This window comes from Aspergillus puulaauensis, chromosome 7 (genome assembly GCF_016861865.1).
Source record: "Aspergillus puulaauensis MK2 DNA, chromosome 7, nearly complete sequence".
Lineage (NCBI taxonomy): Eukaryota > Fungi > Ascomycota > Eurotiomycetes > Eurotiales > Aspergillaceae > Aspergillus > Aspergillus puulaauensis.
This window is the reverse complement of record NC_054863.1, coordinates 2678269-2699749: the sequence shown is the minus strand read 5'-3', so window position 1 is coordinate 2699749 and position 21481 is coordinate 2678269. Positions and strand designations below refer to the sequence as shown.

The 21481-nt window shown below is 52.1% G+C and overlaps 8 protein-coding genes across 8 annotated transcripts; 6 read left to right on the top strand and 2 right to left on the bottom strand.

Moving 5' to 3' along the window:
• Window positions 1-242: 242 nt before the first annotated feature.
• Window positions 243-1545, top strand: GAL10 (NAD-dependent epimerase/dehydratase family protein; the record flags this gene model as incomplete). The annotated part of the gene is made up of 4 exons (XM_041695961.1): window positions 243-271; window positions 331-565; window positions 630-1086; window positions 1151-1545. The coding sequence occupies 4 exons, from the start codon at window positions 243-245 to the stop codon at window positions 1543-1545; spliced, it is 1116 nt and encodes a 371-aa protein (XP_041561639.1).
• Window positions 1546-1854: 309 nt separating this feature from the next.
• APUU_71022S (putative oxidoreductase) lies at window positions 1855-3218 on the bottom strand (the record flags this gene model as incomplete). Its single annotated transcript, XM_041695960.1, has 2 exons — window positions 1855-2985; window positions 3042-3218. The coding sequence occupies 2 exons, from the start codon at window positions 3216-3218 to the stop codon at window positions 1855-1857; spliced, it is 1308 nt and encodes a 435-aa protein (XP_041561638.1).
• Window positions 3219-3403: 185 nt separating this feature from the next.
• APUU_71021A (putative G-patch domain protein) lies at window positions 3404-4162 on the top strand (the record flags this gene model as incomplete). The annotated part of the gene is made up of 1 exon (XM_041695959.1): window positions 3404-4162. The coding sequence occupies one exon, from the start codon at window positions 3404-3406 to the stop codon at window positions 4160-4162; it is 759 nt and encodes a 252-aa protein (XP_041561637.1).
• A 261-nt stretch (window positions 4163-4423) lies between these two features.
• On the bottom strand, window positions 4424-6849 carry SEC1 (Sec1 family protein; the record flags this gene model as incomplete). The annotated part of the gene is made up of 7 exons (XM_041695958.1): window positions 4424-5510; window positions 5560-6026; window positions 6081-6283; window positions 6343-6489; window positions 6551-6638; window positions 6707-6744; window positions 6819-6849. The coding sequence occupies 7 exons, from the start codon at window positions 6847-6849 to the stop codon at window positions 4424-4426; spliced, it is 2061 nt and encodes a 686-aa protein (XP_041561636.1).
• Window positions 6850-7368: 519 nt separating this feature from the next.
• On the top strand, window positions 7369-9871 carry SUV3 (ATP-dependent RNA helicase SUV3; the record flags this gene model as incomplete). Its single annotated transcript, XM_041695956.1, has 3 exons — window positions 7369-7542; window positions 7606-8732; window positions 8797-9871. The coding sequence occupies 3 exons, from the start codon at window positions 7369-7371 to the stop codon at window positions 9869-9871; spliced, it is 2376 nt and encodes a 791-aa protein (XP_041561635.1).
• Window positions 9872-12125: 2254 nt separating this feature from the next.
• On the top strand, window positions 12126-13259 carry APUU_71018A (uncharacterized protein; the record flags this gene model as incomplete). The annotated part of the gene is made up of 1 exon (XM_041695955.1): window positions 12126-13259. One exon carries the CDS (start codon window positions 12126-12128, stop codon window positions 13257-13259), a length of 1134 nt encoding a protein of 377 aa, XP_041561634.1.
• A 468-nt stretch (window positions 13260-13727) lies between these two features.
• On the top strand, window positions 13728-17438 carry PRP22 (putative RNA helicase-like splicing factor (HRH1); the record flags this gene model as incomplete). Its single annotated transcript, XM_041695954.1, has 1 exon — window positions 13728-17438. One exon carries the CDS (start codon window positions 13728-13730, stop codon window positions 17436-17438), a length of 3711 nt encoding a protein of 1236 aa, XP_041561633.1.
• Window positions 17439-19745: 2307 nt separating this feature from the next.
• Window positions 19746-20806, top strand: APUU_71016A (C2H2-type zinc finger protein; the record flags this gene model as incomplete). The annotated part of the gene is made up of 3 exons (XM_041695953.1): window positions 19746-19902; window positions 19961-20407; window positions 20463-20806. The coding sequence occupies 3 exons, from the start codon at window positions 19746-19748 to the stop codon at window positions 20804-20806; spliced, it is 948 nt and encodes a 315-aa protein (XP_041561632.1).
• Window positions 20807-21481: the final 675 nt, after the last annotated feature.

The following is a 21481-nucleotide window of genomic DNA, read 5'->3' as shown; positions in this document are numbered from 1 at the left end:
GCTTATGATCAGTGATAGCGACCCAATTGGTCGGAGAGGTATGCTGCTGTGCCTGGAAAGCGGATAGTTGTTGGTTGACGAGGGGCAGACAACTCTTCCCTCGTCCCCCCACCATCGAAACCATCGATTATCATTGCGGTCTCCCCTTAAATATCCCGCCATCCCCGCTGTCCTCACCGTCTTTCTTTGACTGCCATCCCTCTCTCCTCTGGTCTTCTCGTCCTTGTAACTACACCCTCATCATGCCTTCTGGATCCGTTCTCGTCACCGGGTAAGTTCTCAATCTCTGAAACGACTCCGACAGGCACTAAGTTTGCCCCTCTTTCACAGTGGTACCGGCTACATTGGCTCCTTCACCACCCTCGCCCTTCTTGAGGCTGGTTACAAGGTCGTCGTTGCTGACAACCTCTACAACTCCTCTCCTGAGGCTCTGAACCGCATTGAGTTGATCTCTGGCAAGAAGGCCGAGTTTGCGCAGCTCGATGTCACCGACGAGGCTGCCTTCGACAAGGTCTTCGAAGCCCACCCGGACATTGACAGCGTCATCCACTTCGCCGCCTTGAAGGTATGCCTACTCCTGTATTCAGCCAAACTTCCCGTTCCGACGCTCACCCTGTGCTCTGCAATAGGCCGTCGGCGAATCTGGCGAGAAGCCCCTTGACTACTACCATGTCAACGTCTACGGCACCATCTGCCTCCTCCGCTCCATGGTCCGCCACAACGTCACCAACATTGTCTTCTCTAGCTCCGCTACCGTGTATGGAGATGCCACCCGTTTCCCCAACATGATCCCCATCCCCGAGGTCTGCCCTCTCGGCCCTACAAACCCCTACGGCAACACCAAGTACGCTATTGAGCTCGCCATTACCGACGTTATCAACGCCCAACGCAACAACGCCACCAAGGCAGGCAACGAGGCCGAGGCCACCAAGTGGAACGGTGCTCTGCTGCGCTACTTCAACCCCGCTGGTGCCCACCCCAGCGGTATCATGGGCGAGGACCCCCAGGGTGTCCCTTACAACCTGCTCCCCTTGCTCGCCCAAGTCGCCACTGGCAAGCGCGAGAAGCTCCTCGTCTTCGGAGATGGTAAGCTCCTGACTGCCTTAACGAAGCCCAGCAGATAAATTTCATCAGCTAACCCTATCCGCAGACTACGCCTCTCACGACGGAACCGCTATCCGAGACTACATCCACATTCTTGACCTCGCAGACGGCCACCTCAAGGCCCTCAACTACCTCCGCTCCAACAACCCCGGTGTGCGCGCCTGGAACCTTGGTACCGGCCGCGGCAGCACCGTTTACGAGATGGTCAGCGCCTTCTCCAAGGCCGTCGGCCGCGACCTCGCCTACGAAGTCGCTCCCCGCCGAGCCGGTGACGTTCTCAACCTCACCTCCAACCCGACCCGTGCCAACGAGGAGCTCGGCTGGAAGGCCCAGCGTACCCTCGAGCAGGCCTGCGAGGATCTCTGGCTCTGGACTGAGAACAACCCCCAGGGATACAGGCAACAGCCTCCCGCTACGCTGCTGGACCAGCTCAAGAAATAAGTGGGGAGAAAGGAAAAAAGGAATTATTTAATAAGATATCTTGGGAATTGAATGAAAACCTTTGGAGGATCCATTCATTGCATGGGCTTTAGTTTGGTTTCAAAAGTGGAGAGGATGGATAGATGAATATCGCATGGATAGCGACTCTGATCTTTTCGATTAGATGGAATGGAACGAATTTCTTTTTTCTTTTTTCTTAATAATCCTTTTATTTGGGCCGCGGAAATCTGAATATATATATACATATATGTATATATAATAGCCATTTGTGTCCGGGCTGAATCTAATTCCCGTTTCTTAATCGTATATTTATTTATTTCCATTTCCCTTGCGGCTTCTTCTTGATCCAGCCTTTTGCTCTTTGGCCCCAGATGCTGCAGGCTTTTGAGCTTGGGTCTGAGCCTTCGCCTTTTCATTTTCCTCCTCTACTTTCTTCTGCAAAGCCCGCAACACAGCTCCCTCCTTCTCCCTCTCCTCGATCTGTTTCTCACTAGCCTCCCACAACTTCTTACCAACTTCCTCATCCTCAACTTCCTTCCTAGCGAAGTCTACCTCCTGACACTCTTTCAGCATCCACCCACCAGTTCCACGACCGTATTTCGCCTCCATCGCTGCGTACAGGATGGTTTGAGCCCCTTGTTGCGGGGACTTGAGAATAAGCCACCATATTGGCCAAGTAACGAGATATGCGAGTAGGCCCACGAGAGAGCCGCTAGAGAGCCAGCGGCGGGTTCCGGGTGTGCGGGAATGACCTGGGTCAACGAGAACCACGCGGGCAGAGGGTGGTTGGCCATCGGGGCGTTTGAAGGCATTGAGGTGCTTTTGGAAAGAGATAGCGAAGATCATGACGGAGAGTTTGCTTAGACTGAAGATGTTTTGTTTCTGAGGCTGGCGTTTCTGTTTGGGGGCCATCCTTTTTGAAGCGGGGGTACGCTTGTTAGTCGTTTGTTTGTGGATCGGGATGGTATCTTCGTCCAGCTGGGAAAAATCTAGTTTCGGTGCTCCGATGTAGCTTGAACACGTTGTCATTATCACGCGGACGTCTCGGTGGGGTGGCTGAACTCGGAGCGCTGGGCTGAGGATGCTGAGTAGATGGAAGTTCGCGAGGTAATTGACCTGCCATTCCTCGTTTATTCCGTCCATTGTGACCCTTGGCTTGGAAGGGGTGGGATTCGCCGTGTTCGCACAAAGGATAAGCATGTCGAGTCGGCGGGGCGGGACATTATCGATCCATTTTGTTGCAAAGGTTCGAATGGAATGGAGAGATGAAAGGTCGACCTGCTCCGCATATATAAGTTGGTTTCCTGTTGACTTTCTCAGGTCTTCGATATAGTCGATGAGGAATATGTCCGATTGGGAATGTTGGGTGAGGAGGATGATTTGGGCGCCGCGGGATGCGAGCTCGTAGACGACGCTGGCTCCAATCCCAGAGGTGCCTCCCTAGCGAATATTAGAAACGGCCGGGGTGTACATAAATGACTCGGAAATTGGCATACCGTCACCATCACGACCTTGGAGTGCATCACCCGTTCGGAGTCATTGCGCGCACCACCGAAGTAATACTTCAAGGCTGCAATAATGAGGATGAATGGCAAGACCTTGAGAATGGTGTACGAATACGGGATGGAGGATAAACCCTCGACGATGCCCTGCGTGATTATGGGGATGGGCATGTCGGCTGGAGGGGTTGGTGAGAGACTAAGTGAATGTCGTGTGAAGAAGAGAAAAGGGACCTGCAGCTTGCGAAACATCAAAATAGCGGGCGATCTCCCGCCACCTCCAAAAATAGGCGGTCGACGCAGCACTTCCCTCCTCAGGAATTTATGCTTCGAGTCTCTCGACCTCCACACCACGAGACATGTCAAACTACGAAGATGAGGACTACTTCCTCCCACTCGAAGACCAGCGTGTCTTCGGCGCAGGCATAACCCGCAAACGTGTCCCCTTCGTGCGATCCTCAAATCATGAACTCTCAACACTCACATCGTCAGCGCCTAGCACCCCGTCGAACGCGGGGGCTAGTATAGCGAATACATATCTCTCGATCGTTATGCCAAAGTCGTCATCCTCAGCTTCGGGTCCAGACTCGGCTGCGACCTCAGAGTCGCGATCTATAACAGCAGGGGAACCCAGCTCCGACACAAACGACCGCAGCCACTCCGCCCCTCCTCCGCCCACGTCAAATACAACCTGTGAAGTCTGCAAACTCCCGCTGGCTCCCTCCGAAACAGAAGCTCGTAAACCTCATGAATCCTCTATCGCGCACCAAGTCTGTCTCGCTCATTCTCATCCGCCCTCTCACCTTGACCGTACTCGGCATGGACTCCGCTACCTAGAGTCTTATGGCTGGGATCCAGATAGCCGACTAGGCCTTGGCGCTTCTGGAAGAGAGGGAATTCGAGAGCCCTTGAAGGGGAAATTAAAGGCCGATACGGTGGGGCTTGGAGCCGCTGTGCCTTCGCCGGAGTCCATGGATAAGAAAAAGCAGGACAAAGTTCAAAAGTTGGATGCGAAGCAGGTGAGGAAGGGTCATATGGAGGCACGGAAGAAGAGAGAAAAACTACAAGAGATGTTTTATCAGGATGAAGATGTGTTGAGGTATCTTGGCGGGGCTTGATTTCTACTTTCTTTCCATACACGGCGTTACTATTATGGTTGGTTGCCATGATGTTTTATGATACCCCATGTACTATATATGATTATGATAGTTATGATTAATAGAGTTGGAAGGCTGCGTGAATATCAGCTCAAGGACAAAAGAAATATCAATTGAATCCCGCGGCGCCTTATTGCTTAAACAACCCTAAATGGTATCACAGGAGCGCGGCTAAAACATAAACAGTAAATGTGCTTCCAGACGCCAAAGCTTTGAATGATGCTACCTGAAGAAACGATGCTTCTTTTTCTCCTTCTGTTCCTTCGGAGGTTTAGAGCTCGCAATGGTTGGCTTTTGGGGAGGCGGAGACGGTCCCAAAGACATTGCTCCCATTGCGGCCGCAGGGGGTGCAGGGCTTGGTTTCTTCTGGGGGGCGGGTTGGGGTGGCGGGGGATCTTTTTCAAATAGATGCGCCGGCGCGGTCGGTTTTGGTCGCTCAGCTGGAATGTCGAGGCGCCGCCTGTCTGCGCCCAAGTCGCTGACTTGGCGGAGAAAGAGTCCCGGGGTGAGCATGTGTGAACTGGCCAAAAAGATGTCCTTCTTGAAAGTTTCGGATAGTTCGTAACATGTTCGCGCTTCCCCATATGTGGCACCTCCAGCCATGAAGACGATGATACGCTGTCGTGGCTGCTCTCCTGTTGAGCGTGTTCGTGCCCAAGTAGGCTTTGCACTTCGAAGAGATGTTTGTGCAAGAGCATCCTGCTGTGCTGCCATGCCATCGGCATCAGCATGCGGGCGAGTCGGTGGGAACACAGATGGGTCGAGCGTGCCCCGAATAACGTCCTCTAACATCATTTTAACGTTTAGGTCGTACCGGGAGAGGATCCCTTCGTCGAATTCGGACTGCACAGGAGGTTTTCTATTGAACAGTGGCTGGACAGGAGGCTTGTCATCCTTCAATTGCTTGTCAACTCTCGCACCCAGGAGTTCGAGATTGGAAATCACTTGTCCGTCCTGCGGTCGAAGATTCGCGTGAGCCATGAGTTTTCGGATGTCGCCGGGAAGTAATCCGTTGCGGTATATAATGTAAAACAGTAAGAGTCGCAGTCTATCGGTGTGGATGATGGTGTCATCATCTAATAGTTGCACAAGCTGCGATGCTAATCCCTTGGCTTTCTTATAGTTCTCGTCGAGGCCAGTTGCGAGGCTTTGTTCAACTGAACTAACTTCGATCAGTTTGTGCTCTTGGAAAAATTTCATGCACTCTTCTGCCATGTTGAGGTGGAGGGTATATGCGTCTCTGCCCTCTTGAAAGTCTCGGAGGCCAGCTAACATGTCTTTAATCATACCCACATCCACTTTGTCGTTGCTGAATATAGTGAGTGACATGTTGAGGAAGATAGAATAGGGGCACATACCCGTCCGCAAACTGCGGGTTAGCTGCTCGAAACTTGGCGAAGTCTTCGCCTAGTTTACCTAGCACGTCCTTCATATGCATATGCCTGTACTCAACCCAGACCCTATCCTGGTCGTTGATTTCCATTTCTTTTTCTTCTTCATTCACAGAGCCCTTGTTTAAAACCATCTTGTATGTAACCTTATCCCCTTCCTTGATGGGGAGCAAATCGTGAACCATGGACTGATAGGTGAACTCATGGATCAAAGGCGCGAATAGATCCATCGAGCGGTCTACCACCAATAGGACACCGCGCGGCCTCGGAGATTGGGGTGGGAAGCCTCGATTAAACTGCGCAAATTGATCTAGCTCTTCTTGTATGAACCGCGCCAAATGCGAGCATAGTACACTGGCTTCATGAGTAGGGGTTCTCGGCCGATAATATCTAATTACGGGGTATTCTCCCAAGGTTGCGCAGATGGACACAGCCTGCACTATCTGTTAATAGTCGCACAATCCGCTCGGGATGGGGAAATGCCATACTTTGTGTGCCAGCGTTGCCAGGTGCTGTCGGATCAAATGGTTGCAATCGGGATGGAACAGAACCGGGAAACTCCACGGGTCGCGAAATGTGACAAGACGCGATTCCCTTGGGAAGTAGTCAATGCTAATTGTTTGGAAGCCCGCAAGCTGTTCCTGGACCATCTGCGATCGATCAAACCTAGCGCGCAGCCCGGGATCGAGAACTGGAAAGTAATGTGAGAATTGGGCGCAACTCGCGACACGCAAATAAGGGTTCACCGACATGACGTCCACACCAGGTATGATTTTCTGTACCTCTTCCTCTCGAAATCGGCTAGAACACAATCGGTGATGTGCGGGAGAGCGGACAGGATATAAAGGGCATCCATCGGCTGGTTGGACTGCCGTCGTTCTTCGATCTGTTCGATATCTGGCGGTGGAGCGCGTCAGACCATGCGAGCTGTAGGTATGACCCAATAGCGTGAACTTACTGGTGACGTTCAGGTTGAGGATATCATCTTCTTTAACCGCATTGTAGATCAAGTCCCGACTGGCTTCATCCAACACCAAGACTTTCCACTGCGGATGCCCAACGTCAGTTCCGTCATAGATAAGGAGGGGAAAGGCGGGGGGAGGCTGGATCGCACATTGTTGCCTCCCGTAGAGCGAATCGTGTTCAGGATAACTAGTTTCAAGCAGAATTAATACCTGCCAAGAGTAGAGGGCCTCTCCCTGGGCCCAATTCGCGGCACGACTTACTTTCCCGCTGGATGGTGAGGAATGAGCTCATAGTGGCCAGCCGGCAGCCCTCAGGAGGGGTTGCAGCTCTTTGTCTCAGGCTGGAGGGGGGATACGGCAGGTAGCGGAGTATAAGAGTGTGGAAAAAGCAAGAGCGAGGTAACAGAAGGGTGGTATTGAACAGGGTGTTGTAAAGGAGGAGTGCTGTTTATGAAACGTAGCATGGCTCCAGAGAGAACGGAGATCCCCACCAGCTCTGGTGCGGTTGGCGGCGGTTCCGACTCCGATCTCCCGTATCGCCAAACGCGGTGAGGAGGCAACTTTTCGGGTTTGCGCTCAAACTTCTGGCGGCTTTTTCGACAGTTTCCAATTTGGTTATTGCTGATGCATACCGCCTCATTTTTGTTCTTTAGAATATATGAAGATTTGCTTAGCGTTTCAATCCTCCGTTGATTATTGTACATGAATTACTTCGGATGCGTGGAGCGCCTCCGATAAACTCGGCCCTGTGCTGCGCCCTCGACAACCAGCTTCCTTTTATCCAAACTCCTCGCAAGACGGCCTAGGAGTAATGCAGCCATGGTCCAGCAGAGGCAACCATGGCCTTTCATGTGTCATTCGGGCGTCTTTGCGCCCTTTCTCGCGACCGTTCACGACTTCTTCGCCTTTTCAGCGTTCGAAACGTACCCAAAAACCAGAGCGGCTGGAACCACGAAAAGCTAAGAAGAATACGGTAGACACACTTGTATGTTACTGTTTATGCGCCGTCGTTTCCGTTTGGAGATATGCTGACACTGGTTTCGAATAGACTAATGGCACCGACAATATCGATCAGAAGCATATGTATCCCGGCAAATTACGGAGGAAAACGATGATGGCCGAAGATTTCCCTTCCATCGTCACAGGTCTGCTTCGAGAAATGAAAGCAGAGGAGTCAGTTTCATCAAATCCAGACCCAGACACATGGAAGCGGTTCGAGCGATCCACATTGAATGCTTGCAAAGCTAGTGACCGGGGAACGGGTGCCAAACAAGGATCATTAATCCAGGTGAAGAACACAATGCAAAAGACGTACCTCAAATCTGGTGCCCGGGCACTGAAACGTGAATTGGAGTACATGCTGTACGCGCAGGAACTCGACACCAAATTCTCAGAGCCAAACCTACAACAGCAGCAAAAGATTGCGGACATGCGATACCCAGCGGAATGGTACCCCCAGGCACGCGCTATACAAAGGACCATCCATCTACATGTTGGGCCCACAAATTCCGGAAAGACGTATGCTGCCTTGAAACGCTTGGAGGCTTCAAAAAGTGGCTTCTACGCTGGGCCTCTGAGACTCCTTGCCCAAGAGGTTTATCATCGCTTTCACACAAGCGGAATTCCGTGTAGTCTTGTCACGGGGGACGAAGTCAAAATTCACGAGGGTGAAAAGTCGGTAGTCGTGAGCAACACCGTGGAGATGGTTAACTTGGGGCAACAATACGAAGTTGGTGTGATCGACGAGATTCAGATGATAGCTGACCCGAAGCGCGGTTGGGCTTGGACTCGTGCTCTGCTGGGAGCACGCGCAACAGAGCTACACCTGTGTGGAGAGGTAAGAGCGGTCCCTTTGATCCGGGAGCTTGCAGCCCTCACTGGGGACAAGCTAGAGATACACCGCTACGAGCGATTGAATCCCCTGAAAGCTATGGATCGGAGTTTGAAGGGAGATTTGAGAAAACTTGAGAAGGGGGACTGTGTGGTATCTTTCTCCCGGGTTGGAATCCACGCCTTGAAAGCCGATATTGAAAGAGTAACGGGACGACGGGCTGCTATCATTTACGGTGGTTTGCCGGCTGAAATCCGTACTCAGCAAGCAAGCCTTTTCAACGATCCAAATAATGATTATGACATTTTGGTGGCGAGCGACGCCATAGGCATGGGCTTGAATTTGTGGGTTTTCCTTTATTATACCCCCATTGTATGCTTTTTATTTTTCTTTTCTAACTGCTTGTAGGAGCTGCAAGCGTATTATATTCGAAACTGTTGTGAAGAATATCCCGACGGGTCTTTCGAGGCTCGGTGTCTCCGAGATCAAACAAATTGGTGGACGGGCCGGCCGCTATCGGACAGCAGCGCAACACAACGACGATAAAAAGCGCCAGCAGGATGTGTCCAATGTTGGTTATGTTACCTCGCTAGAAGAAGTTGACTTGCCATATATCCGCAATGCCTTGGGTGCTGATCCACCACCGCTCAAAGCTGCGGGTATTCATCCTCCCGACTCCGCTCATGAGAAAATGGCGGCCTACTTCCCACAGGATGTCTCACTGGAATACGTTGTCAAGCGACTGGCGGAGATTTCCCAGACGAACCCGCTATTTTTTATGTGCGATATCGATCAGCATCTGGAGAATGCCGAGGTCATTGATGCCGTGCCTGGCTTGCAATTTCCAGATCAGTTAACATTCATGGCCGCGCCTATACATGCACGGGAACAGACCGGACGTGATGTGGGGATGGCTTTCGTTCGGTGCGTCGCAGAGCACACAAATGGCCGGCTTTTGGACATTGAAGATGTCCGGCTTGAAATCCTGGAAGACCCGGTATCTGGAGAAAAAAATTACATGCACGAATTGGAATCCCTGCATAGATCTGTGATTCTCTACACCTGGCTCAGCTATCGCTTTGGAGGTGTCTTCACAGATCGGACACTGGCAGTCCATGTGAAGCAACTCGTGGAGGAGAGGATGGTTAGGGCATTGACCGAATTCTCAGCGAACAAGAAGCTTCGGAAGGATGCCTCTTTGCGCCGCCAAATTGCCTTGCAGAAGCAGGTCCTCGAACAAAAGCAGTTCATGGATGCAGGCCAGCAAGTCAATTCACCGGATGAACTCTATAACCCGGATGTGCTGGGTGCGTCTGGTACCGAGGAATCTGCTACCGCAATCGATTTAGCGGACGGCGATAACTATGAGGAAGAATTTGAACGGAATGCTACTGCACCCGAGGGCGACGAGGGTGCCGACGTTGGTACCGCGACTCGCAATCATGACTACGAAGAGCCAGCACAAAGAACCGCCACCAACTAGTCCTTTGCTGCAAATGCACACTAACATCAACCAGGCCCATCGGCCGGTTGGCTTCATGTATTATTCGTCCGCTGGACCTTTTCCCTGTATATTATGTACTCTATACTATAGATTTTCCTTCTATTGGCCATACATTATTTTGCCTCTCCTCCCAGAAGTTTTTTATGATCTTCGAGGAAACTTGCCACCACCTTTTCGTACTTTCACTAACAGGATTTCTACAGTAGGAAGTGTATCCAGCCACTGAAATCATCCATTGGAGAAACCTCGCTTCGCTCTCACAAAGAGAAGGGCAGAGAGTGATTCTTGCGGCATGGCCGTTTGCTCAAGATTGGGATTTGTGCATCTTGAACCGGAATCATCACCAGTGACATAGGGCATTACCAGTCTCCCCAGCAACAAAACATTGGTTGAAACTGTAGCCTAGGAATTGTTTCCTCTAGGCAGCTGCTGAGTTGAGCCTGCACATAGGCATATCCTGCCCCATCCCCAACACCTGTGTGGCCCTGCTTTGGCGTTACCTGACACTTCATCTGGGTGGTCGAACCCAGCTGGCAGAGAAGCAATTGCTTTTGTGTTGTTGACCAATGACCTGTACTGTATAACCCCAGCAGCGGCTTCTTGTTTCGAGAGGGGTCAAGGCCAGCCACCTTCTGTTGTACTCTGCATAAGCTTCTTGTGGTGCTTCGAAACTCGAATCATTCCAGGCCTCTTCCCTGCTTTCTTTTCTCCTGAGTCCCGAAGCGGGGACGCTCGTTGGCCGATAGTTGCCGATACCTTTCTAAGCAAGGGTCTGGACAAGGATCTGGGGGAAGAGTCAAGGCACGGAGTTGGGAGACTCCGTCTTAGTAGTTAGTGCCTTGGCTGGGGCAAAACAGGAAATCACCGACAAGCATTGTGACAAGGAAAGTTGTTCCTGTCCGTTCCTGGGCTGGTCGAGACCCGAAGATCGCAGCTGACAAGTCACTGTCGCGGTCCAGGTAAGTTAGCATGATGTCTGGCAGACCCTAATGCACGTTAGGCGGCCACTCTTGAGGACACTCCCAGCCCCTCTTCTCGATACAATGTGAACAACAGGGATAATAATAGGCGAGACCCATTGTATTAATCTCCAGGGTGTGACTTCATCCTGACAGCATGGAAAGGGTCTTATCGCCGATGAGGGGAGATGATTTGGCGGCGGAGATGAGATGCCTTGGAGGCTGCCAACCCCGCTGTTTTGGACCTTTTGGTCTAACCACTTCTGCGCAAGCAATTTCTCGGTCCACGGTCCTCGCACCTTCATCTTTCCATCTTCGTCCAATTCCGCTTCTTGCCAGCCGAATGTCTCTGACTTTAATCTATTTTAGATGATTTCCAAAGGTTGAGGACTCAGAGTTCTGGGTTCCCCGTGCCATCGCCCGATTCCTGGTGGCACAATGGCTAGAGCCCAATGTGACAATGCACGGCCAGGGTAGCCCTCAATCTCATGGAGCCAGGATTGATCGCCAGAGATTACTCGTCGTCGAGTTTACAATGGACCCGCTGCAAGTGATGCTCGAGATGACGGGTGCCTTGATTTGACCACGATACTCTACAGAGTAGATCAATAATTGCCGTCTCTCAGTGAGCACACATCTCAACATACCTGGGAGCGTGTTTTGCTCATGAATCACAATCTGGCCACCCCAGCCCACGTGCCTCCGCTTGGTTTCTCCCCAGTTTCCGGGGTTCTGATTGTTTTCCTGGCCACGTATCGAAACCTAGCCAGGCACTGGCTGGAACTTGATCTATCAGGCCCAGCCGCCAATGCACTGTCGGACTCTAGCTTTGCACTAAGGCTGAGAACAGACCACTCGCTGTGCTTTTAGGATCCACTTCATGCTGAAGTCACTTGCCGACTTCCAAGCTGGCGTTGTCTCTCAGAAGACCCTGCCATGGAAGGCCGCCATTACCATGCTGATAGCGAGTTGGCCATTTGCTGACCAGTAACCGGGGGCAATGGCATCGTTGCAGCCGACGGAAATGACGCATTGGCATTCTTTCCCTTCAGCCCTGGGTGAAATGATAAAGAGCGTCCTGCCTGCCCTAACTTCTGGGACCCTCGTTGTCTGTGCGAGCTTCTTTCCAGTTCCCCAGCAAGAGCCTCTGCAGCCCACGGTCGTTCCTCCTGTTTACCTGGTTTACTATAATTGCTATTTGACTTCGTTTATATCTTATTTGGATAATAATCATTGCAAGCTCTTGACATCCTCTCGTTCAAACAGGTCTCATCATGAGGGTGAACCCTACCTTGATGCTGGCCACCGCTCTTGGTGCTGTGACCGGTGCCCTTGCAGCACCTGCCATAGCCCAGGTTGAGCGTGGCATTGGGTTCCCGGGGTCTGACGACGCCGAGACTGAGTTCGGATGGGGTCACGGTGGTGACCATGGTGGTCACGACGACGACGACGACGACGACGATGATGACCACCATGGCCATTGGCCCCCTCCCACTTCCACTCCATGTGAGACTGATACGGAGACTGAACCTCCCCATCCCACTTGGACGAAGCCCCCTCACCCTACCTGGACCTGGACAAAGCCTCCTCACCCTACTTGGACTCCTCCCGAATCAACTCCCTGTGAGACGGATACAGACACTCCGCCTCCTGTTACCGAGACTCCTCCACCGGAGACTACACCGTGCGAGACCGACACAGAAACTCCGCCCCCTGTCACCGAGACCCCTCCACCGGAAACTACTCCCTGTGAGACCGACACAGAGACTCCTCCGCCTGAGACTACGCCGTGCGAGACCGATACAGAAACTCCGCCTCCTGTTACCGAGACTCCTCCACCGGAGACTACACCGTGCGAGACCGACACAGAAACTCCGCCCCCTGTCACCGAGACCCCTCCACCAGAAACTACTCCCTGTGAGACCGACACAGAGACTCCTCCACCAGAGACTACTCCCTGTGAAACTGAGACTCCCCCTCCTGGCACTGAGACTCCCCCTCCTGGCACTGAGACTCCCCCTCCTGTCACCGAGACTCCCCCTCCTGGCACTGAGACTCCCCCTCCTGGCACTGAGACTCCCCCTCCTGGCACTGAGACTCCCCCTCCTGGCACTGAGACTCCTCCTCCTGGCACTGAGACCCCCCCTCCTGGCACTGAGACTCCCCCTCCTGGCACCGAGAACCCTCCTCCAGAGCAGACTTCTACTCCTCCTGCGCCGACTGGCACTTGGACCACCTCGGTCACTCCCCCGGAGACGACCCCTGAAGTTCCTACTGGGACATCGCCTGAGCAGCCCGGTACTACCAGCCCCTCCGCGCCGGAGTTCACTGGTGCTGCTACCACCAACAGATTCGGGTCTCCATTCGCCGGTGTCATGGCTCTTGGTGCCATTGTTTTGGCCTTTTAAGTAATGGAAGCTGGTGTGAGTGAGGAGGTGGATGGCAGACGAAGCTAGGTTTTCATCTAATGTTTATTATTAATTCACATAAGTATATTTATTGGTTAGTCTAGTCTAGTCTGGAGCCTATCAAGACTCATTCAAATTGCTTTCTTTTTAATGTAACACCATACTACTGAAAACCAGCCATATCTACAGAGTATAAAAATTAACTTTCACGTATAGTAGTTCAAGGATGTGGCTGAGGCAGCCTGCTTATCTTATCGGTGGCGCGACACAAGTGCCAACACGCGCCACAACGATTTTCCGCGCAGCTTCATTATCGGAACTTTCATCCTTCAACTTCCACCAACCAGCCCATCTTCATATCGCATCGAGTCGATTCAAGCCGAGGGGTGTCTCGTACACTCTCTCACATAACATTACCTTTAAACACATATTCTTACGATAATTTTCCCTCCGCCGTAACCCGCCAAAATGGACGACCTCCAATCCCTCGAACACCTCTCTCTCATCTCGCGCATAACAAACGAACTCCAAAACCACCTTGGCGTAAGCGACAAAGTCCTCGCCGAGTTTATCGTCGACCAACACCTAAAATGCGCATCGTTCGCCGAATTCAAAAGCATGCTCGAGGGCATGGGCGCCGAGTTCCCGATGAGTTTGATGGAGAGTGTGGATCGGTTGGTTCTTACGATGCACCCGAGTTATAAAAATCGGAATAAGGATAAATCACATGAAAATGGAGACGGTGCTGGAGCGGGAGATGATATGGATGCGTTCAATGCGTTGGAGAAGAAGGCGCGGGTTTTCAAGGGGTTGGCTGTGCCGGATCGGGATGGGGGTTGGGCGGAGCAGGATTATACGGAGGCTAATGGGAATGGTGCTGAAGAGGGAGATGCGAAGGATAGTGCGATGGATGATACATTTGCGATGTTGGAAGGGTTGGCGGGGAAGGCAAGGACGAAAACGACGACAGAGTCACGGCCGAATATTGACAGTGAAAAAAGGAAGCGGAGTCGGAGTCCGGAACATGACGATTATAGCCGGCGAAGGCGAAAAGACAGATATCGGTCGAGATCGAGGTCGAGATCACGCAGCCCCGTCTACAATAAGAGAGATGAAGATGGTGTTGATGAGTTTGGCCGGTCGAAGGGAAGGTATAGTTCTCGAGACGATGAATACCGCAATGGTCGGAGTGAGCGACGAGGTCGTCGACGCGATGACGATGATTACTTCCGCAAAGCGCCGCCTGCTGAGTTGGATGATCAGCCCGTTCTGTACAAGGTTTATGATGGGCGAGTTACGGGTGTGAAGGACTTTGGCGCGTTTGTAAATCTACCAGGGGTCAAGGGGAAGGTCGATGGACTGGTGCACGTTTCCGCAATGCAAGAGGGTGTACGAGTCAACCACCCTTCTGATTTGGTCTCTCGTGGTCAGCCTGTCAAGGTCAAAGTGATCAGTATCCAAGGTTCACGCATCGGTCTGTCCATGAAGGAGGTGGACCAGGAAACTGGGCGAGATCTAATTCCTCAGAAGCGCCTTGCATCCGGGGCCAATATGGAACGGCTGGATGGCATGCCGTCAAACGATAGATACGGCAACCTTGGTTCAGACGTTCCTATCATCGAGGAGGACGGCGGCAGGCCGATGAAAAACCGCAAACGCATGACGTCGCCAGAGAGGTGGGAAATCAAGCAGCTGATCGCGTCCGGTGCTGTCTCGGCAGCTGATTATCCTGACATTGACGAAGAGTACCACGCAACCCTGACCGGAGAGGGCACTTTCGAAGAAGAGGAAGATATCGACATTGAGGTTAAGGATGAAGAACCTCCTTTCCTGGCAGGCCAGACGAAGATGTCGCTAGAATTGTCCCCGATTCGAGTTGTCAAGGCTCCAGATGGATCTATGAATCGCTCAGCAATGGCCGGAACAAATCTGGCTAAAGATCGGAGAGACCTCAGACAACAGGAGGCCCAAGACAAAGCAGCAGAACGAGCAGCAGACGTGGATCTCAATGCACAGTGGCAAGACCCTATGGCAAATGAGCGGCAATTTGCGGCGGATCTCCGTTCAACTCAACAAACGACTACGGATGAAGCTGTCCCGGAATGGAAGAGAGTTACCATGGGCAAGAACCAGTCATTCGGAAAACGGACGAATATGTCGATCAAGCAACAGCGGGAGAGTTTGCCTGTGTTCAAGTTCCGCCAGCAGCTGCTGGAAGCCGTGGCCGAGAATCAGTTGATGATTGTTGTCGGAGACACGGGATCTGGAAAGACTACGCAATTAACGCAGTACCTGGCCGAGGGTGGCTGGGCTAACAATGGGATTATCGGTTGCACGCAACCTCGCCGTGTCGCTGCAATGTCAGTTGCTAAGCGTGTGGCCGAGGAGGTGGGCTGCAAACTTGGAGCAGAGGTTGGGTATACTATTCGTTTCGAAGATTGCACCAGCCCAGACACGAAGATCAAGTACATGACAGATGGCATGCTACAGAGAGAAGTCTTGTTAGATCCGGATTTAAAGAAATATTCAGTGATCATGCTTGACGAGGCCCACGAGCGCACAATCGCAACAGATGTTCTTTTTGGATTGTTGAAGAAGACACTAAAGCGGAGACCAGATTTAAGGCTTATCGTCACTTCTGCGACGTTGGATGCAGATAAGTTCTCAGAGTACTTCTACGGCTGTCCTATCTTCTCTATCCCTGGGCGAACGTATCCTGTGGAGATCATGTACTCGAAAGAACCAGAGTCAGACTACCTGGATGCAGCTCTTATCACCGTTATGCAGATTCACCTGACGGAGCCACCGGGTGACATGCTTCTATTCTTGACAGGCCAAGAAGAGATTGACACGGCTTGCGAGATCCTGTATGAGCGAATGAAAGCTTTAGGGCCGAGCGTGCCGGAGTTGGTCATCCTTCCTGTCTACTCTGCGCTACCCAGTGAAATGCAGAGTAGGATCTTCGACCCTGCCCCTTCAGGTGGTCGAAAGGTTGTCATTGCTACGAACATTGCCGAAACCTCGATCACGATCGACAATATCTACTATGTTATTGACCCAGGTTTTGTGAAGCAAAACGCCTATGACCCTAAGCTTGGTATGGATTCCCTAGTCGTGACTCCTATCTCTCAAGCGCAGGCCAAGCAGCGAGCTGGTCGTGCTGGAAGAACCGGCCCTGGAAAATGTTTCCGATTATACACCGAAGCCGCATATCAATCAGAGATGTTACCGACTACGATTCCTGAAATTCAGCGACAGAACCTCTCACACACTATTCTCATGCTCAAAGCCATGGGCATTAACGACCTACTACATTTTGACTTCATGGACCCCCCTCCAACCAACACTATGCTTACTGCGCTCGAAGAGCTGTACGCATTATCAGCGCTCGATGACGAAGGCCTTTTGACCCGTCTAGGTCGCAAAATGGCTGATTTCCCAATGGAACCTGCCCTTGCCAAGGTCCTGATCGCCTCAGTCGACCTAGGCTGCTCCGACGAACTCCTCAGCATCGTCGCCATGTTGTCTATCCAGTCAGTCTTCTATCGTCCAAAAGAAAAACAACAACAAGCGGATCAGAAGAAATCCAAGTTCCACGACCCGCACGGCGACCATCTAACGCTGCTGAACGTCTACAATGCCTGGAAGAAATCTAACTTCAATAACGCCTGGTGCTTTGAGAATTTCATTCAAGCCCGCCAGATCCGCCGCGCGCAGGATGTCCGTCAGCAACTGCTAGGCATTATGCAGCGTTATCACCACAAGATCGTCTCATGCGGCCGTAATACAATGAAGGTCCGTCAAGCGCTCTGCACAGGATTCTTCCGAAATGCAGCACGCAAGGACCCCACCGAGGGCTATAAGACACTCGTCGAGGGTACGCCTGTCTATATGCATCCTAGCTCTGCGATGTTTGGCAAGCCCGCTGAGCACGTCATTTACCACACACTCGTCCTCACGACGAAGGAGTACATGCACTGCACGACCGGGATCGAGCCGAAGTGGCTTGTTGAGGCGGCGCCGACATTCTTCAAGGTCGCGCCGACGGACCGGTTGTCGAAGAGGAAGAAGGCCGAGCGGATTCAGCCGCTGCATAATCGGTTTGCGGGCGAGGATGATTGGCGGCTGTCGGCGCAGAGGCGACAGGGTCGTGGTGGTGGTGGTGGGACTTGGGGATAGAACTCCTGTACTACGCCGTAGTACTAATAGTTCTAGACTGTCATGCCATGTCAGACCCATTTATGCTCCGCTATGTATACCCAATTAGATATCTAGAAAAAGTTGTATAATAGGTATTCGTTATATCCTACGATATTTACGCTATGAACCCGCTACATGATACCATATACTTTTTTCCAAGAGTAGTCTACGCTGTACCAAGGCCCGATAAACTCCTTCCTATCGGCGATAGCATGAACCGGCGATAGGATGGGCTAGTGTGTTCGATTGCCGGGTTATCGGCGATAGCAAAGATACATACCTCCCAAGTAGTAGTAGTACTAGTACGAACGACAAAGTCGGAAAAAGCCCCAAAAAGATCCACTGATAAGAACCCCGTCCCCAACGCTATGCGCCCTACGGCCAACAACGTTGAAACGAGAAAATCAAATAATCCACGTGGAACGCACGGTGCCGGGCGGCGGAGCAGCTACGCCAGCGATATTGTTGAGCGAGTCTCGACTCTCGACTCCCTCGTATCCTCTGGTGGCTCGAGCATGACTGTAAGAATTCCGAGAGGACGTAGTATCAATTACTTAAGGAAGGCGCGTCATGGCAGCGATGTCGGGTCGGTGCTCACCGACGGAGAGCCTGGGGGTAAACGTCGGCATTCCTAATCAGGAGAACATTAGCCGCTGGTTGGACTTCCCAAAGGGGGAAAAGTCGTCGGAGAGGGGTCCGGCTCCGACAAAGCAACTTGAAAGCGGCAGGTCGTGTCTTTGGCCCCGGGGCACGCAGCCACGCACTCTTAGCTTCGCCGTAGCTTCTGACAAGAACTGCAAGTCCGTAACCTGACGAAAGGAAACGTGCCAAGTCGGAATCTGGCCGCAGGATTATCGCTATTTGCCGAGCTTCCGCGCTCTTCGGTCAATCAGCGTCCGCGAATACCGCGGATTGAAAGAGAGAGACAGCCAGCAGATTCGCAATTGTATCATGCTATGATGATGCTGGGCTGGGCTGGGCTGGGAGCGGGCACGCGGGCAGCTGCAGGGCTGCCAGGTCCGCAGCTGGCTGACACTGACAGTCGCGCCTTCCCATGACACGATCCACATAGGTATTCCAGTCCCACAGTGGGGAAGCCAGACTGTTAGCCGATCAGTCACTTATCAAGTTAACCGATCCTTCGCCTTTGGACAATGCGAGTGGTGCTAAACGGCTAAGCGGACCAGCTGCGACTGCGAATATACTTTTCGGAGAGAACAACGGTCCCATCCCAGCCTCTGGGGCCGGCCCCCAATATGGATAACCACAGGAGAAAGATCATAAACCATCGGCTCTCGCCACCTAATCCCGATACCTAGCCTTGTTTCATCCGTTGATCTTGCCCAGGGGAGCAAACACCGTTTGCGGCATCACGATCGAGCAGACACGGTTGGGACCCATCGTCGGAATCATGGTTGGTGTGGGAACGAGTCATGGCGCGGATAATGCAATCCCTGGCTGGGGCGAAAAGCGGCCGGGGAATTGGATATGGACGTTATTCGACGGTGCAATTTCCATAATCCATTTGTAGGATCCTTGGAAGGGAACGAGGGAAAGAGGGCGCGCGCAGGTAAGGTAACTAGGTAGTTGGGTACGGCAATTCTCCGGCTCGGAAAAGCCCCCGCGCTGTTGCTTCAAGCTTGTGCTGCCGCTGTAGCTGACGCTGTAGCTGACGCTGTAGCTGCCCTCCCAGCAAGTTCGCGTAGAGTATGACGCTGGCGCTGGATCAACCAAGCTCACGAAGCGCAGGCTTATGGCCCTCAACCGGGTCCAACCTCTGGAACGGTCATTTCCGGGCCAAATCTGAAATCCGGGGATGGGCGCTTGGATCGTTTCTCGGGTCTGATCAGCGCCGGGGAGTTGGGTCCGGTGATGGGGTTCAGTTGGGTCAGCCAGATAACTGTTAGTCAGGCAGTCGGTATTAGTATTCGTCTGGACCTGGAGGGGGAGGGGACTGACAGAGAGGGGAGAGCGCAGTTAGTTATAGCGGATCAAGTCCGACAGGCGAGAGACTCCGTGCTAGTTATACGCCGGCGATTTGGAGAAATCACAGCGTCTGGACCTGCCCTGCTGCTGCTATCATCATCGAATGTGGGGTTCACCGGCGTCTTCTCCTCTTTCTGATTCCTGAGTCCCATTCCTCAGCTGTCCCTATATGCTATTTCTACTAGTCCACTGCTCTCGCTGCGTTGGAGTTCTTGCTCATCCCCCAATCCTGTTCAACGTCTTCACTTCTACTCCAAGTGGAGCGATCTTCCGCTACTCCAAGTCTCGACTTCGACAACTATGTCTTTGATGCTATCCCAGCCGCCTTCTACTCACAGTCACAGCCCGTCCGCTCAGAGCGCGCGTCGCCTGAGCGTGGGTACAAAGACGAGAACATGCGTCCACTGCGGCCGCAGCTTTCGACGCACCGAGCATCTCGAGCGTCACGTTCGCACTCGTGAGTCACATTGACCTCTCGGCATGTCCTCAATCATTTACTGATGGTGAATCCCCAGACACAAAGGAGAAGCCGTATACCTGCTTCTGCGGGGCGGCATTTTCCCGTCGCGATCTCCTCAAGAGACATATGGGGATCACCGGCCATGAAGACAGCAGCCCACCGAATGCGAAGAACACTTCTCCCAAATCCCAGCACAGAACAGACCACGACACAAAGCAGCGAATTCGTCGAGCATCGACAACGGTGCGACCACGACGCACTTCGTCTGTCCAGGATTCCGCTCAACAGGATACCGTCCCACCATCGCCTGAGGATGCCGAAGTTCCCCAATGGCCGATGCACCAGGGCACCTACATGAAACAAGAAGATAACGGCCTGCTCGACTCTACGATAAACGATGCTACGCATGACCCAGAGGTCCTTGAAGCAGCCCAACTGTTACTCCCGAATGGTCTCCCCCATAGTTTCGCAAACCACCCGAGCTATTCGACCGCACAGTCAAGTATGTTTTGTCAACCTTTTATTCTTTCCCAACCCATAACTAACAAATAAACCAGCTCCAACAACAACATACTACCCCGAAGAAACGCACCACTTCGAAGATTTTACGAACTTCTTAGACTCGATCGGATTACCCGTCGACTGGCCCCCCGGCAGTAGCGAAGCCCACAGCAATCACAATAACCAACTTCCCTCAGAGGTCGCAGAACCAGGTCTCCACCCATTCTTCCGTGAGCGCGAGCGAGAACGATCACGAGGAAACTCCCCTTTCCGATCATGGCTCCCCGGCGTGACTCCGGGGGATCACCAGAGCTACGGGATGCTTTCAGACTACGGGAATTTCCACCATTACTATCACCCTCCGGAAGACATTGCGCGGGTCGTGGTGCCTAATCTTTGATTTGATTTGTTCTGTACTTAGAATTCGTCTTAATGCAGAGAAAGAAAAGAACTTCCTTCTTTCTTCGTACTTGCTTTGCGTCTGTCAGCGTTCCGCCACTCGCTCGCTCTTGAGTCTTTTAACGTGCGCTTCTGATATACATATGGATGATAACGTTAAGGTGTCCCACCTGCCCAATCGCCCCATTTAACATGAGGCGCCCCGGTTAGACCCTGTTTAGTTCTCTTGACAGTCTTGGTAAATATGTAGAAATGCTTCAAAGATGACAATTGCCTCCTATGATTCTATTTCGATCATAACTTAAGGTTATGACTGCATTCCATAGTTCCTCCAATCATACATTCTCTCTCCCCGTCTCTCCAATCTGGATAGAGCATCCAAAATTGACTACCACCCTAATTAATTGCCTTCGCAGACAAGCCGAATCGGATACTAACTGTCTCATTAGCCATGAACTAAGCATGTAAACTTGGAGTAAATTCCTTAGCACAACTTTCACTAAACTAGATAAAGCTAACTTCACACGCGAAGACAGCTAAGACTCATCCTCTAAATTAGCGCTTATCCTACAAGATCCAAGCTCGTGAGCAACTATGATTTTAGTTTCCAGGGGACGGGCTTTTGACGCAATTCAGACAGGGAGCTGCATGTATTCACAACCGTATATACATGTAT